At 37.3% G+C, this 18,002-nt stretch overlaps 1 protein-coding gene and 1 pseudogene across 1 annotated transcript; both read left to right on the forward strand.

Annotated features, from left to right (window-relative positions):
- The first annotated feature begins 10,316 nt into the window (after positions 1–10,316).
- Positions 10,317–13,299, forward strand: LOC146148182 (large subunit GTPase 1 homolog). The gene is made up of 4 exons (XM_083387266.1): positions 10,317–10,571; positions 10,663–10,829; positions 11,054–11,187; positions 11,629–13,299. The coding sequence occupies exons 1-4, from the start codon at positions 10,328–10,330 to the stop codon at positions 12,689–12,691; spliced, it is 1,608 nt and encodes a 535-aa protein (XP_083243392.1). The 5' UTR covers positions 10,317–10,327; the 3' UTR covers positions 12,692–13,299.
- Positions 13,300–13,979: 680 nt separating this feature from the next.
- On the forward strand, positions 13,980–15,967 carry LOC146148183 (uncharacterized; annotated as a pseudogene).
- The last annotated feature ends 2,035 nt before the right edge of the window (positions 15,968–18,002 follow it).

An 18,002-nucleotide genomic window follows, 5' to 3' on the forward strand; every position in this document is an offset into this window, starting at 1 on the left:
GCCAGTTTGGCGTTTTGCAAAGCAGTGATATCGGTCAGAACATATTAAGGTTTTTGATACACAAGTAGAAAAGGTGTTAAAACTAGAGTCACAATGTTAGCAGGAAAGGCTAATAGCGCATTCGACCAAACATCAAACCTGTACAAAACACAGAATATAAGCTTAAACTATTTGTTACGTAAGAAACATTAAGCAAACAAGACGTGAACCAAGTGATTTTCTGTTTAGTTTTTATTCAAACAGTCAAAATAGGTTCGCTGTAGAATTGGATACGCTAACAGACCTATTCCATGTTGATCAAATTAATTCCATGTTGAATGGATCTTTCGGTAAAAAATTGAGGCAAACAAAATGTTGCAATAAAAACAAAACGTCTGGAAGTCTACAGTGTGAAAGTAGTTCTTAATGCCAATACAGTTGACAGGTCATTGTTTCCATAACCTTATCAAAGCGTTTCTCTACTGTGGCCCTTTTATTGCCCCTTTACGGGGTTTGAAGCAGTCTTCGGAGACCACGAGTAATCGAGTATCTATTATTTTATCATAAGACAGTTGACTTAAATTGGTGGTTTCAATTTGACTTCAGAGAGCTCCTTTACCTAGAACCATAACTAATTTCCCCAAAACGTGAACAGGGGAGCACAGGTGTTGAGAGCTTTTAGATGGGGTCATGGGCGCCAGCAGGGGGGGGGCACTTGCCCCCCCACCCCCCTGGAATTTCAAAATGCGATTATTAGTATTATTTATAAGTGTAATATGTATTACTTATGAAGGTTAAAAATGTTATACATTATCCATTGTCCCCAGTGGCGTATCCAGGGGGCGGGAGTTCTTACCCCCTTTTTGTAAGTGATATTATCGTTTTTTGTTCGTTTTTGTCATGGTTTAACAAACTGTTCGAAGCGGCGTGCTTTTTAAGTAATTGGGTCACGCGTCTTAATCTAATGCGAAACCAAAATCGAGTGCAAAACATGGTTTTTCGCCTTTAGTTTGGTCGACCGTAAACGCTGGAAGTTTTTCTCTTCCGTTATTCGTTTAGGTTGACTGATTAGCAAGTGTGTATTCGACAATTGATAACGCTAAGTCAAACCTTCTTTCTTTTTTTCACGCTGAAAAACGTCGAGTTATACGCAGTATCAGTATGTTCCTCGTTGTTCGGTCTCTGCGCTAATATCCGATGTTGTGAGACGGGGATGCGAACATTTTTTGCACAATGTGCGCAAAAATGTGCACGCCAAAATGTGCAAAAAGTGTGCGCACATTTTGAACAGCCTTCAAAAATGTGCGCACTTTTTTTAACAACGTGCGCACATTTTGAACTGCCTTCAAAAATGTGCGCACCTTTTTAACAATGTGCGCACTTTTTTTAACAACGTGCGCACATTTTGAACAGCCTTCAAAAATGTGCGCACCTTTGTTCAAAATGTGCGCACATTGTTAAAAAGACACTTTTTTAACAATGTGCGCACATTTTGAACAGCCTTCAGAAATGTGCGCACCTTTTTAACAATGTGCGCACATTTTGAACTGCCTTTAGAATTCAAAATGTGCGCACATTTTTAACTCTAACTCTAACTCTAACTCTAACTCTAACTCTAACTCTAACTCTAACTCTAACTCTAACTCTAACTCTAACTCTAACTCTAACTCTAACTCTAACTTTAACTTAAAAATGTGCGCACATTGTGAAAAAAGTGCGCACATTTTTGAAGGCAGTTTAAAATGTGCGCACATTTTTTGCACATTTTGGCTTGCACATTTTTGCGCACATTGTGCAAAATAACGCCACGTCCCCTGTTGATGTTGGTGTAACATCGACATTTGTTTAACTGAAGCAGATTTTTAAAAGGAGGTATATAATGGTGACTGTTGTGCGCCTTTCAAAGTCTTTATTTTTAAGTAATGATGGTTAACGCAAAATTATGCTCTTTAAGCATACTGTTCTAAGACCACGTGCTAAGTGTGTAATGGACACAACTTATTTCCCCTCAACCGCAGCTTGTAATTTAGCTAACTTGGCACACAGCTCGGCGCAGATGTTGCGCTAATCGTGGCATAATAAAACCCGGAAAAAAACGATGTTCGTTTGGTGAAAGACGTGCTTGTAATTTAGCGCTCGTTCCGTTCATGGAACTTGAAAACTGCGCTGCTGATAGTCGAATTATGTGTGATTCTACCACAATTAATCACACATATTTCACGGTCGTGATTTGTTTTTTTTTGCCTGAAATTAACGATTTCACACCGTGATTTCGCAGCTGGCGCCTGACAGGATTGTCGACGACGCACGTGGTCGCTTTTGCTGGACGTATTTGGCTGTTTCTGATTATTTCTTTTATCACGTCTTGCAATCACCATTCTATGACGTCATACTGTCACTGTTTTATGACGTCATTATTCATTAACGTCAGACGAAAAATAGGGGAATTCCCTAAGTTGAAAATTCAGGACCCCCTTTTTGATTTTCAGGTTACGCCCCTGGTTGCCACCCCCTGGCAAATTTTCTGCGGGCGCCCCTGGATGGGGTCACAACCTTTTAAACCTTGATCGTCAAACTGTGTGCCTCGGGAGATTGTTAAGTGTGCCTTGAAACTTTTTGTAAGATATTTGTATAACAAATGGGTATACACACAAGCATCCATTACAAAATTGACAATATTAGAACATTTGCATACAGTTTGTCGTGTATTAAGGGATGTTAATGTTGAACTCTATGTTTATTCTGAGTGCTTCGCGAAATATTTAAGACATTTTTAAGTTGCCGCAATCTAAAAAAGTTTATGAACCACTTTTCTTAAAGGTTAAGAATCATATATAATTTTAATTATATAGAGCACCGTTTGAGAAGCAGGCAAGGGCTTGGGTTACCAACATTTAAATTGATTAGTAAATTTGTAACTTTTTATCAAATGGGTAACCAAAGTTACTGTTCAAAGCAGGGGTGGGCAATTATTTTTTACCGCAAGCCGCATGAGAAACATAAAATGTTTTGGCGGGCTGGGTCGAAAATAGGATCTTAAACACACGCAATGTGACGTCATACTGAGACGCTATAAAATAAGTAAGCTCAAGAACTTGTTATAACGGTATGAGTTGTAAGAATTCGAATGTTGCGCGAAAAATGTGGCGACTATTTGTTAAAAATAGCAAACTTTAATTTAGATTTAGAGGGGGGCGTGACGCATTGAGCACAGATAAAAACATGTCTAAAATGTTGAAAATATCGGGATTTATCAAGTTCTGGGGGTATTGACCAAAAAGCTCAAGGTTAAAATCCGTAAAAGATTAGTTTTGAAAACTTACAATATGTTTTTTTTCTTATTGATCAAGTTAGTATTCGTCAATTATGAAGTATATCAGTAAAAAAAAAAAAAAAGGTCTTCTGTAGTCGAATGACCACATGTTATTGCCACAATTAAGAGACTGGTGGCAAGTTTTATTTTATATTGTTTTTTATAATTCTTTTTGTAAACCCCAGGGGCTTGTAAACCCCAGGTTAGGTAACATTGGTGTAGACTAATTTTGTGTAATTGTATACACTTTTAGTATAGGCTTTCAAACAATTCAGTAGGTTTATAAAAAGCCAAATGCAAATAACTACAGTCGGGAACGATCAACTCACCACGAGATTTAACGTCAGCAACAGCACAAACTCGTGCGTCAATTGGACAGATGCTTCATGCAATTTTCAGTGGTGGGAAATAATAGGCCCGCTATTTGGATTTATCATTGTTTTCATGATTGTCTTGGTGGCATGCAAATGTTGCATGAAACTTGGTGACCAATGCACTAAGAGAGAAAGGCGGCAACAGAGGACCAGAAGGTTAAGGCGCGAAAGAAGGAGAACTAATTCAAGAGATTCTATTAGTTTATCATCACAGGATGGCGGGGAAGACAACCGAGATTACATGCCGGACGAACCTCCAGAATACACTGCCACGATTGTCGGAAATTCATCCGTGGTATTCAGAGTGGAAACTATAAACGATGAATCCTTTTCAAACAGCACCGTCGCTGAAATTAGCGATAAGCTGCCCTCATACGACGAAATAATGCTTGATAAACAACGACTGGCGGATATAATGAACAAAGATAAGCCAGGGGTGACCTTAGCTACAGAGGAAAATGGCGTCGAAGGACATAGTTCTGGTCAGCAACCAAGTCAAAGTGGTGCCACCTGATATCGCGAATACGCAGTCTCGGGCTCAACTCAATAAAAACTATCCATCGACCAACCTCAATCTAATAGATTTGATACATTGCTTTGAAATGGTGCATTTAATTAATATTTTCCTAGTTTTAAATACGCCTAAAACCTACCTAAGGGGTATTGCTGTGGGCAAATGTGGAAACAGTATTTCTCACAACAATGTTAAAATTAAACCGTTGTACTTCAGTTACGCCTGACCTCATTTTTGTTAATTAGGGTCATGGTTTTTATTTTATTAATTCCCTAAGGGAAGTTATTTTTGACGAGTCCTGTACCGTTTGAAATATATTATATCGTTTTACGCCACTAAATTACGCTGATTATGATTGTTTGTATATACATGTTTATGGCACAACAAACAATACTTTTTAACGTTTTCCTTTGAATGGGCTTTTCGTTGTTCGTTGTTTAATCTGCTTATATATAGGCAAATGTTTTATGGTCTATTCATGCCGAATCGATTCACAACCCGTAGTGCAACATCTCTATATATTAGGCGAGCTTTATTCGCCGGTCGATCGCCGACTCCATCATAGAAAGAGACTAATTAAAAAAACGACTTTTTTCACCTATTGCCGGAGCAATCAGCTCGCGTCTCAAGTGAGGGCCGTCGCATTACTCTTAAAAACGGTCTTTTCGATTTTTACTTTTAAATGGCGACTTTCAAAGTTCAATGGCTTCAAACAGTATGTTTACTCACGTAAAATTTAGGCAGAATTTGCAAAATATTGCGTTTAGGGTGGAGATTTACCAATAAACATTTTTTTACGTTGCCGCCTTTGCAGAGGGATAACGTTTTTGCTTGAAAATCATAAAAGTCAAGTTCATACATACGGGTCGTATCATCTCAACATAGTTTGATCAGCCGACTTACACGGCTATCGTACAACAAACTTGAAAATAATTTGATAGTGATGTAGATCAATGCTTAAATAACGTCTTACAGTGTGTTCAACCAGGCAAAATTAGACAGGGTTCGCAGAATATTGAGTTTATTGCAGCAGTTTAAGCAGTGAGGAATTCTGCCCTTTAAACGGATTACGGAATTTTCTTACGTTAATGGTGTCATTTGTACCGCAGGGTAACGTGTTTGCCTGAATATCGCACCAGTCGAACAACTGCTTGAACAACGGCTTCTTAAACTTGAAGTTTTACGTTTGTGGTGATCCCCAGACGATAAATGGTATTGGTTTTCGTTATTTAAGAGATCTGTGACACGCTATAGCTAATAAGTGTTGTGTGCTATAGTCGGGTATTTAGTTAGACCATTTAAGAAACGGCATTGCAATTTGGTCGCATGGTAAATTTCCATATTCTTTCTTAAACCATCGAAACTCCCAAAACAAAAATCCTTGTCAGGTTTACAACGTGAATCGTGTTCCCAAGATTTTTCAATAAAAAGCATTGATAAAATAAATTTCATTAGAACTCTTTTTGTCCGAAAGGTTATTTGCCTTAACTTGTAGGTCTCATGTCGCAAAACTAATGTGCGTTTTGCGTCACGATATTCTGTTAAATGGTAGTTTAGGCAATTTAAATCAAATAAATCCCTATAATTTTTAGCGCTTCACACGATTAGACTGAATTTAACTATTTATTTGAGACAAGCTCGCTCATAAATAATGGGGCTAGTGTTTATAAAATTTATTTTAACAGGCCATGCCCGTCCCCTTAAAAAAAACTTTAATAAGGTAAAATTGGCCAACTTAAACAAGGTAAATACAAAAAAGTTCGCGCTTTGCGCAAACTGTTCAGTCGAATAACGCCATGCATACTATGGCGACGGCGTATGGACAAGGCAATGGTTCATAAAGTATTCAAGGTAAAAAATGGATCGCGAAGTTACGATTTAAATCTGCCAAAAAAATTATTTGTTGTAAATTTACTACTTTTTTTTATATTTAAAGCCGTTATTTATTTGAGTTTCGTCTTAGTGAAATGAAGTATTGTATTGTAAACAGTTTTGCACGTAAAGTTTTGGGAACCACTGTAACAGTCTCTAGAAAGTGTAATTTTGTTAAATTAAAATGTAATGCTGTTAGATTTTGATCAATATGCGAAACTATTTCATGTACCTAATGCTTCACGCACCTATGCTTTTGAATTAAAAGTTTTGTCAATTTAAACGTTTCGCGCGATTAGACTGGATTTCGCTGCATATTTACGCAAGAGCTCCCTAGAGAGCAACGTGTTTTCAGGATTTAGTTGTTTTACGACGTCGCATACTCATGACTTAACTTTGTGACGCCATCCCAAAATTGCCATGGCCCAACCCAAACAAAAATCCTTGTTCCAAGTCACCTTGTTATATTGGAAGATCCAAATTAATATTCTTATGAAATCTCTATATATAAATTTGAAAGTTTGTCGGCCGGTCGGTCGACCACCACACATTGTACACATGTTCGCCGCTCGGTTGCTGACACGCGGTCTTAAGGAGGTAGACAGGGCAACGTCGCTCATACTGCCCCCTCTTAAGCGAGACGCTGGGCGAGAGCGTAAAATGGAAAGAAACTCGTGTGCTCCCAGACAAACTTTGTCTCTTTTTATGAGAGAAAGACGCGCATCTCAAGCGAGCGCCGTTGCAAACCGGTCACGGGTAAGCAAATTTTTTTCACGTATATGACGCAATTTTCATTTACACGTATGGCAATGTTTTTTTTCACGTATGACGCAGTTTGATGCCGGGATTATTTGCTTGAATATTACGCAAGTCTAAACAATTTCTGTTCCAACTCAAAGTTTTACGTTTGTTAGTAATTCTGGATCAATAATTGTCGTAAGTTTTTACCATCACAAAAACAACACACAACATTGCACTTTGATTGCATGTTAAATTGTCACAATTTTTTTAAACCATCGACTGTAACATGCTGCTCCAGCTAAGTTTTTTACCACGCCAGCCGATTAGATGCCGCTTTTACACAAGCCGTATCCTTATAAGGTGATAGTCTTATTGTAGCACACAACATTGCTTTTTGGTTACATACTTTGTTGCAATGTATAAAAAACCGTGTGAAAAGAGTGATTTAATTTCACAAGACGAAGGATTGAATTTGATTTTTTACAGTCACGCAGATTAGAGCGATAATACCACACCACCAGTCGATTAAATGTAGCTTCCACACGGACCTTATCCTTGTAAGTCAAGGAACGATCACCGCATTTGCTGTTTTACAATAGGTTACACGTAAAGGCAAAAAAAACATAACATGTTAAGAAAATTTACGTTACTGAAAGTGTGCAAGGTTCCAAGTAAAGTTTTAAGTTTAAAACTTCATGCAGTATATTCAACCACGCAAAATTTTGGTAGACTTGCAAAAATATCGCGTTTTAAACACTAAGTAATTTTACTTTTCAAACGAGGTTTTCTTTCGTTGACGCAGTATGGTACCTATCGGGTTTACGCGTTTGCTTGAATTTGCGAAATTTAAACTGTTGCTGCTACGACTAAGGTTTTACGTTTGTTAAGTGATTTTCGATCGACATGTCACGGCTTTTCGTTACATAAAAATATGCAAGACGTATTTATAGCTTAAGGCTGCGTGTTTAGTCGTTTAATTTAAACAAAACACACAACGTTGCAATTTGGTTTGATGTTAAATACCCCAATATTTTTGTAATCTCACCCGATCCGTCAGAAATCAGTGCAGTTCTAAGCAAAAAGGTCTACGACAATCAGTGCATTCTAAGGATCAAAAAGTCCGACTTTTAGACTTTGAGGTCTTGGACAATGCACTAATTTGCATTAACAAATGTGCATAAGAAGATTATGTTTAACAATACTTGACCCAACCAAACCCAAACGCTAACAATCGCCCTAACCCAAATAATGTGCAATAAGTTCATAATTATAACGCTTCAGGCCCCAATACCTCAATTTGTGACGTAATAATCTTAAATACAATGGACGAGAAACCATCTTATGCCCATCCGAGTTTGGGCTTTTTTCCCCAGCATTTAAAGAATTATTAAAATAACGCACATTATTTGGGTTAGGATTCGGGTTAGCGTTAGGGTTTAGGTGGGTCAAGTGTTATTAATCCTATCTCATAGTTTTTGTTATCTTTTCTGAACTTTTAATGAATATTTTTAATTTATCTACGCCGGGAGTTTACCTAAAGGTCCAAATCAGTGCATTGCCAGGACCTCAAGGTCTAAAAGTCTCGACTTTTCTGCCATTGGATGCCCTGATTGTCGTAGACCTTTTTGCTTAGAACTGCACTGATTTCTAACGGATCGGGTGGTAATCTTCTATAACATGCGGCTTCAGAAAGCTTACACAATGCTGGTACCACGCGAATTTTAGTGATTAAATAGTCACAATATGGTTGCCACATTTACAAAGGCCATATCCTATTTTAATTGTGAGAAAGTATTTACTCGCCCCATTTTATATAGTATACACAATACGAAAATTACTTTTGATTACATTTTAAATTACACATTTATTTACACTTACATGGAAATGGTACACCATAATATGCGATGGTAATGAACAATCAACAGCTTGATGGCTTCATTCGTTTTTAGCCACGCAAAATCGGGGCAATGTAGGAATGGACGTAATATGTCGCGCTTATGGCAAAAGGTTGTACCGTATGTTTAATTATTGTTACAAGTAAATAATATACTTAACCTGGGCAACGCCGGGTATTTTGTCTGTGTTAGATATTATCTAGCTACAATTTAAAAAAAAGCATAATGAACAAAGTAAAGTGCCCTAACCTCATAAAAATTATGGACTATAGTTAATTTAAATTTAAAATTAAATATTAAAAAAAATATATAACCAAAACACTATTCATATATTTGAAAATTTTTAGTGCTTTATAAACTTGCATCGTGCATGTTCAACTTAGCTGTATACTTTTTTTTTTAAATGTTTTAAATTATATTTTTTAATTTTGTTTCGTTGGCAAAACAGTATTTTTCAGCTTCTTGAATTATAATCTCTTTGTTTTAACAAAGTTGTAAGATGCCCCTTTGGAATATTTATTTAGGGGATTTTATACAAAAAAATTTCCCCTCACGCGTTTAACCATAGAATACTAATTACATGGTTTAACAATTCGTCTTGTCTGTCTGTCTGGCTTGCCAAATTTAGAAAACAAATTTTGATAAAAAGGCTTCAACATGTTTGGCGTCAACAAATATTTATGGCTTTTTTGCCTTGTTTCTGTTTTGTTGTACAGGATTGCTAAAACTATCAAAATAGCGGAAATCATAAGTGCTCGTTACTGGTATGCTTTTTTATCATACTTTAATTAAACGTAAATAATCTGGCACTGGACCCACTGGTCTAGAATCCTACCACAGCGTTCAAACCAGGTTGGAAAGTAAGGCATAAGTCTGTACAGGTGTGAACATGCCATGTGATGACCTAGCTCTTAAGTAAAAAATTTTGCTAAACTACTGAAAAATTGTTTCCAGTTTTCAATAGCTAGCAAGTATTTCTGTATATAATTTAAAAATTGATCACAATTTAATTTAATAATAAGTTTCATCTTTTCTTTGAACAAGTGAAAAAATGTTGTTGGTGTATAAAGAGGAGTTATGATTGTTTATCATCAATATCAGAAATATGCCAATATTTTATTATGACAAATACAACATAGCTTTTTCTGAAAAACGAGCGAATTTTATATTTTTTAACATTTTTTTTCTTCAGTTAGCATCATGTAAAGTTAATATGCTGAAAAGGAGTTAAATAAGTATAGGTTAATAAGCTGAAATGTTGTTTGGATTTTAATAATTTAGTTATTACCTTGTTCCATATATAAACAAATTGTATTAAGTATGGTTTGGCGAAAAGGTGATTTGCATATTGTTATCGGTCCGAAAATTTGATATTTTTTTATAGGTTGGTTCACACTAGACGTGTCTAGCGTTAACCTAAAACGTTTAAAAAAAATGCTTTCGGTTGTGGAAAGTTGAAATAATTCAACTTTGATGCTTTTGGTTGGAAGCATGGAAATTTTCCGTTAATGCTGACAACACGTTCTGTGTGAACTGGACGACGCTAGCATTGGACGCTAATGCTAGATGATAATGGGTTTAGTGTGAACTAGCCTTAACTCTATTATATTTATGTCCATCCAGTGTCAAAAATTGTAGGATGCCCCGTAAGAAAAATAAGGCTCCTGGCTTAGGCAAATCATTGATTAAAGATCGGTTTGGCAAGCAAACAACTGCACACCTACATGCAGCAGAATTACAAGCGGAAATAGAACTGGATGGAAATCTCAACTCGGTTACAGAACTAACTTCTCTAGATGATTTTTTGGCCACTGCAGAGCTTGCCGGAACTGAATTTACCGCAAAGCGACTAAATATTCAATTTGTTGACAAAAACAAACAAGGTATTCTATAAAGTATTTATTTGTTTGTCACTACAGACTAGTACAATTTTACATACATTGTTCATGGTACAATGATCAGTTTATGCTCAAGGGATCGTCGGCGAAGCTGAAGCACTTAAAATTGAAAAAGCTCATGAAGACTTTCAGCACCTCCTACAAATCCCACGCCGACCAAAATGGGATGAAACTACTACCAAGGATGAACTAGACAAAAAAGAAAGGGAATTGTTTCTGTCTTGGAGAAGAAATCTAGCAGTTGTATGTTCATTTTGTATGTTATAAGTAAAGTGTTATACTAGACATATTTAATCCTCGTAATATATAAATATATAATATATATATAGTTTTGGGAACAACAAGTTAAGAAATATTTTAAGATTAAAAAATGAAAAAAACAGGGTGCCAAGAATTTGAGGCAAACCCTACCTTCTTTAAAAGATAAGTAAAATATTACATTTCTACAAATATAATGTTTTCTGTAGCTTCAAGAGGAGAATGAACTAATCATCACACCTTATGAAAAGAATCTTGATTTCTGGAGACAACTGTGGAGGGTAGTGGAAAGAAGTGATGTAGTTGTCCAAATTGTTGATGCCAGAAACCCATTACTTTTTAGGTAAAATTTTGTATGTGATGCATGAAAATTTAGTTATGCGCTACAATAAATTTCTAAGAATGTTTAAATAATGCTTTGTTTGTTAAGTCCCAAACTCAAACAAATAGTATATCCTCTTACCTAGAAAATGTTTTTTAAACAATTGACAAACCTATCAAGATAAATTATTTTTTGTAAATGATAAAGACAAACTAACTTCGATTTTGATTAATAGTTACTTTTAGTTTTAATGCTTATCTTGTCATTGTCCTAATAACTAGAATAAATTTCTTTTAAATAGGTAGAGCTTAATGTTTGCATTAAAAAAATTTAATACTTACCGCTGTCTACTAAAAAACATTCCTAAAAATATTGGTATTTTCTTTTATTTTTTTATTAGAAGTGATTTTTTATATGTTGGTAACCACAACCGTACTCGTTTCAACACATATTATCTTCTAGATGTTTAAATCTTGAAACCTATGTCAAAGAAGTGGATTCCAGAAAGCAAAATCTTCTTCTTGTTAACAAAGCAGATCTGCTATCTGCAAAACAGAGACTAGCTTGGAGAGATCATTTTACTGAACTGTCTGTCCAAGCTGTGTTTTTTTCGGCTGTTTTGGAAAATGAAAAACTTGAGGAAGAGGTTCCAAGTGAAAATGCATCGAGTGAACACAGCGATTTACTTACCAGAGAAGAGCTCATTGCTTTTTTCAAGTCTATTATAGATAAAGAAAAGAAGGTTGTTGGAATGGTTGGTTATCCTAATGTTGGTAAAAGTTCAACAGTGAATACTCTTATTGGCGTAAAGCGGGTTGCTGTTTCAGCTACCCCAGGAAGAACAAAGCACTTTCAAACGCTTCACATTGACAGCGAATTATGCCTTTGTGATTGCCCTGGTCTCGTTTTTCCCAGTTTTGTTTCTAATAAAGCAGAAATGATTCTAAACGGCATTCTACCCATCGACCAAATGCGTGACCATCTTTCCCCTATGAATATCCTGAGCCAGCGTATTCCGCGAAAGGTAATCGAAGTCACCTACGGCGCGATTATCGCTAAACCTAGGGAAGGGGAAGACCCAGACCGAGCACCAACTTCTGCTGAAATTCTCAACGCCCATGCGTTGCTAAGGGGCTTTATGACAACACACGGACAGCCAGACAACGCGCGTTCTGCACGCGTGATTTTAAAGGATTACGTCAACGGCAAGCTTTTGTGCAGTCGGGCGCCACCAGGTGTAGATGCGTCGCTGTACAGAAGCTGGACCACTTCCAAAGTTGACGTCGTTTTAGACAAATTAGCTAATTCGGCGGAAGTGCCGGACGACATGGATCAATATGTTGCCAGATTGAACCGACTCAACCGAAAGATGGAACAGCAAAAAGATAACTCGGAAGACGATCAATTTTTTAAACCATCCGTCGTCGGAACTTTTACTAAAGAGCGAAACTTATCGAACAGCGGCAAAAAGCATTTCAAGAATAAAAAAGAAAAGATGCGTCGAATTCGATCGGTTCAGTATTGAACGTGCGCTTGAAAGACTAAATAATTAGTTGTGCATTTTATCAATAAACGCTTGGTTTCTATTTTTCCATATGCTTAATGTTGTACGGAAAGCCCCTTTCGTTAGTATTCTGAAGTCTACATTATTTGTGATGCTGTACTTTAATTGTTGTAAAGTGTGTGTTGATGGGTATGGTTTGTTAATATTGTTGCATAATATGTTAAATAAACAGCGATCATAAAAAAAACAATAGTTTGAGCAATTTGAAGTTCGGACTTCATTTAGAAACTGCCCACTATGTCCGCAAAAGATACCGTATTGAACCACGTTACACATCAAAGCAGCATAAAAATATAATAGACATAGACCACTACCACGTTATTTAGATTTCACCAGTTTAGTTTTCACTGTTAAAGGACTACTAACGTTGTCCCTACGATGTAAGTAATAACAGCTGCAATAAACGCGGTAATTGCAAATCTGCTTGATTTTTTGTGGTTAAACAAAATCTAAGAATTTATCATGCTGTGGGCTATAAGTCACTATTGAATATTACGTTGTAACGTATGGCCGTGTAAATTTTCTAGGCTCGTGTATAACCCAGTGGTTCTCAAACTTGAATGCAATGTAGTCCCTTATCGCAATGTAGTCCCTTATCCCCTTATCGCATCACCCCACCCCTATTTGACGCAATAAAACAATAAATCTTAAAATATGTGTTCTTTTCTAGCGGAAACGTGTGTACAAATTTAGCCGAAATTCTATTCAATGGTGCGATAAATAGATTTTCCGAAAAAAAAAAAACTATAATAGAAGCTAAAAGAAGCACTTAAATGACACCGCACATAAATAACACTAAACGTGGTTACTTTAATAAGATGAACGAGCTTTGTGATCAGCTTTTTACGATTTGCAGTAATTTTAGTTGGGTATAATCACAAATCCGCTAGTTTCCTAATTGAAAGGCGTTGTAATTGTGTTTTAAATAGTTGACAGAAATAGCATTTTCTCAGCAAGCGTAAACCAGTTATTAACAGTTTATACAGTATTAAGATACATTACATCAGCAATAATTGAAAGACATTTGCAGCATATTAAATCACTTCTTTACTTAATCTTTTTTAATAAGGGAGCGAAACGAAAAAGTTTGGGAATCAAGTGCTCCGCAAGCCACAGATGATGAAGTTACTTTAAGAGTTAGACCACAGCCTGATTTAGAGTATGCGCTATCGACCACAAGGGGTGATATTGCCCACTTTACTGTTATATTATATATAAAAAAAAAAAAAATAGTAACATTCGCTTTTGAATTGCGGAAATGAAGGGAACACAAATTGAAGTAACGTGTACAAGCCGAGAAAATGTACTAGAGCTCCAGAACAAGCTTGCCGAAGTGTCATATATACGAAATGTGCGTCTTTTCGAGAGTGATGCTATTAATGTGGGTATCGGATGGGTGCCAATTCCTTTCTCTAGTGAAAGTATCGAAGAAAATCTAAGCTCGCATTTTGGCGAGGTATAAAAGATGACTCATAGAAAAGATAAACAGGGATTGCTGTCAGGCATGAGAATTGCAACCATGAATAAAGCAGATGTTCAAGAAAATTCCATTCCGAGCTACATTTACGTGGATGGGTTAGAATTTTATGTAACCTACCATGGGCAGCAGTTTACATGCAAATACTGTGGGGAAGCTGGACACAAACAAGTAAACTGTCCGAAAAGGCTGAACGACTTTCCAGAACTCCTAAACCAGGATACAAACAGACAACGGAAAGCGCCGTTATAGCTGCCAGCGCACAGCAAATTAGAACGCCTCTCTCGCCTGGTTCGACTACTTTGACGCAAAAACAGCCTGCAGATCAGACTTGCGCTGATAGGCACTTGCATAACGGACAAGCCGCTCCAATGAGCACTAATAAGAACGTACACCTAAAGGCTGGCGAAGGAAAAGACGACTCCCAACAAGATTCAAGAAACGAAGCAGCATCGAACAAGACAAAGTTTCCAACAGCAAACTTCAAGAAACGTCTCCGCACGAGCCCTCCAGCTTTGCCAGATAACAAATCGCAGAGCCTCTGCGAAGACACCATATCTTTGATTTGCTCAAAATGTAAAACGGAAAGCACAATGGCTCCGGATTCCAAGCACTTTCACTGTTACAAGTGCAAGAGTGATTTCAATATAGTAAAGGCCTGTTGCGAAGATGCTATGTACCTGGTCCCAGCCAAGCAAAGGGAATTCTGTTGCCCATAATGCCACTCCAGCATGCGGTGGATGCCATGTTGCCAGGAAAACCAGCCAGAATTTCAAGTGGACGGAGACGTTTTCGAATGCATCCAGTGTGAAAGGTATTCTATTTCTTGTGTATGCAAAACCCTTAATCCGGTTCCAAAGCTCACTACGAGCAAGGAATGTGCTAACCACCTGTGTAAGATTAAACTTGTTAACTGTAGCTGTGGACAAAAGTCAACACAGCAAATCGAACCTAAGTGCCCATATAGATGTGCATGTGGCTTTGAATACGAATGGGACATTGACTTAGGAGTAGAGCAGATGTAAACTCTCTTAGATGTAAGTGTTTTTTATTTGTTTAATCTTTATACTTATGCCTATTAACATTGCTTATTTTAATGTTGCCGGTATTCGTGATTGTACCAAACGTAAATCGATCTTTAATTTTATCAGAGACAAAAAATATCATATTACGTTGCTGCAGGAGACACATTGTTCCCCCGCGGACGAAAAATTATGGCGGATGGAATGGGGCGAAGTCATATGGGCACATGGAACTAAACGTAGTAGAGGTGTGGCTATTTTGTTTTCCAAGCGCCTAACGTATTCAGTAACAGATTTAATCGCTGACCCACTTGGAAGGTTCTTGATTGCCTCGTTGATAGTTGGGGATAGAAAGATTACAGTAACTAATATTTATGGCCCAAACTCTAACAGTCCAACATTCTTTGATAGCGTATTCTCAAACCTAATGACGTCAAGCAGCCCTGACCTTATAATAGGTGGTGACTTTAACGTTAAAAGTACAGGCTCACAGCACGCAAACCGCAACTCACGCTCTACTATATAAGAGCGCATATAAACACGCTAGGCGTGCATGACGCGTTTCGTGTCTTGCATCCAACAACCCCAAAATATTCCAGGATTCAAATTAATCCAAAGGTAGCAACGCGTATAGATTTCTTTCTGGTTTCCCAAACATTTATGTGTGATGTTTTGACCACCGATATTGTCCAGGGAATCATGTCAGACCACAAAATAGTGACAATTCCATTAAATTAGCTCCAAGCCTACACGGAACTGGTTATTGGAAGCTTAACAATAACTTATTAGGAGATAAAAAGTACCTTACTGTAATTCGTAGTACAATTAAAGATTATAACATAACCAATCCAAAAGGTCATGTCAACCCGCATTTTAGGTGGGACGCTCTAAAAGCAGTGGGGTGTCAATTAAATATAGCTCTGAGTTTAAAAAACAATTTAAGGCCAAACAATATAACCTAGAAAAAGCCATCGGAGATCTCCAACATGAAATAACGACACCCACTCAACCCCTATTCAACAAAAATGATGAACTAACAAAACTTAAAAACGAACTTGACATGTTAGTTGAAACTAGAACAAAGGGGGCTATTATAAGGAGTAGAGCACAGTGGGCAGAGATGGGAGAAAAAAATACAAAATATTTCCTCAATCTCGAAAAAAGACACACCGCTAAAAAGGCAATAAATCGCTTAAATATGGGAGACAGATCAAACGCAGATAATGGAAGAGCTAACAATTTATTTTGAACAGCTTTACAAGACCAACAACAATAAATACTCACTGCTTGCGATTAAATCACGGTTGGCTAAATTAAATCTTCCGCAACTAAACACGGAACAGTTAGCCGCAAGCAAACTGCCTATAACTGCACATGAACTACATACAGCGGTCCTTTGTATGCCAAAAAACAATTCCCCGGGGCTGGATGGGTTTCCAGCAGAGTTTTATCAAGCATTTTGGCCTGAGATTAAGGATATATTCCTCGACTCCTGGTCGCATACCGAAAAAACGGGTCGTTTCAGCCCAACGCAATCTCAGGGCGTAGTAACGTTGATTCCTAAACCTAAAAAAGACCATTTGTTTACAAACAACTACAGACCAATCACGCTGCTTAATACCGACTATAAAATCGTATCAAAGGTAATTAACAATCGCATTAAGGCAAACTTACAACATCTTGTAAGTCACGACCAAAATGGCTTTATCACGGGTAGGTTTATCGGAGATAATCTCAGACTTTTATTTGATATTATGGATCTAACTGACTCTTGCGAGATCCCGGGAGCCGTGCTATCCCTAGACATATATAACGCGTTTGACACTGTAGAGTGGGACTTTATATATGAAGCTATGCAAAGCTTTGGTTTTGGAAACAACATTTTACACTAGCTGCGGTGCTGCTACAACAACCCATCATGTAAAATCACAAACAATAACTTTCTATCCCGGGCATTCGGAATCGAACGTGGTGTGAGGCAAGGCGACCCACTTTCCCCTACCCTTTTTGTACTGTGCATAGAGTGCCTGGCCTCAGCACTACGCGCTGATGAATTTGTTGGTATTAAGCTTTTTTAATAATTTTTTTTATTTGAGTTTAAAGTATCTCTACTTGCAGATGACACCTTGGTTTTCCTTAAGGGTGATCAGGTAGATTTCGACAGAGTTTTTAATGTTATCGACGAATTCGGCCTAATGTCAGGTTGTAAGATAAACATGAATAAATCACTTGCGTTTTACGTCGGGCCCGGGCGACAGATTAGGACGGAGCGACCCTTTTTAGATAAAGGGTTAGCTTGGCCTGCAGAATCATTAAAGTATTTAGGCATAGAAGTTCCAATCATGTCACGAAATGATCTTTTTAAACTAAATTTCGGTAACTTCTTAAGCAATATAGGTACAATACTTAATGTATGGTCGTCACGAGGGCTCACCCTTTTAGGGCGAATATGTATTCTCAAAAGCCTGCTGGTTATCCCATCACTAATTTATAAAGTCAGCGTCATCCCGATCAATTTTCCAGAAAACTTCCTGCGCAAACTTAAAATAAAACTTTTTCAATTTATTTGGGGCTCTAAATGGGAGAGAATAAAAAAAAACAAAATTATGCGCTAGCGTTGCTCAAGGTGGCGCTAACATGATCGATGTGGATGCCTACATCCTCGCGCTGAGTATGAAATGGGTAACAAAACTATTCGATGACAGTTATAGGCGCCTTGGAAAAAACTGGAAAGAAGTAGTATAAGCAACAATGAAATAGAATGTTGGCTTCG

Source organism: Ascidiella aspersa, chromosome 4 (genome assembly GCF_963924565.1).
Source record: "Ascidiella aspersa chromosome 4, kaAscAspe10.2, whole genome shotgun sequence".
Classification (NCBI taxonomy): Eukaryota; Metazoa; Chordata; class Ascidiacea; order Phlebobranchia; family Ascidiidae; genus Ascidiella; species Ascidiella aspersa.

Bases quoted from the DNA above. Each gene is read 5' to 3' on its own strand.
- LOC146148182 (XM_083387266.1), top strand. From the start codon at position 10,328: ATGCCCCGTAAGAAAAATAAGGCTCCTGGCTTAGGCAAATCATTGATT. The intron at 10,572-10,662 runs GTATTCTATAAA...TTTATGCTCAAG, and splicing joins TGTTGACAAAAACAAACAAG to GGATCGTCGGCGAAGCTGAA. The intron at 10,830-11,053 runs GTATGTTCATTT...TGTTTTCTGTAG, and splicing joins GGAGAAGAAATCTAGCAGTT to CTTCAAGAGGAGAATGAACT.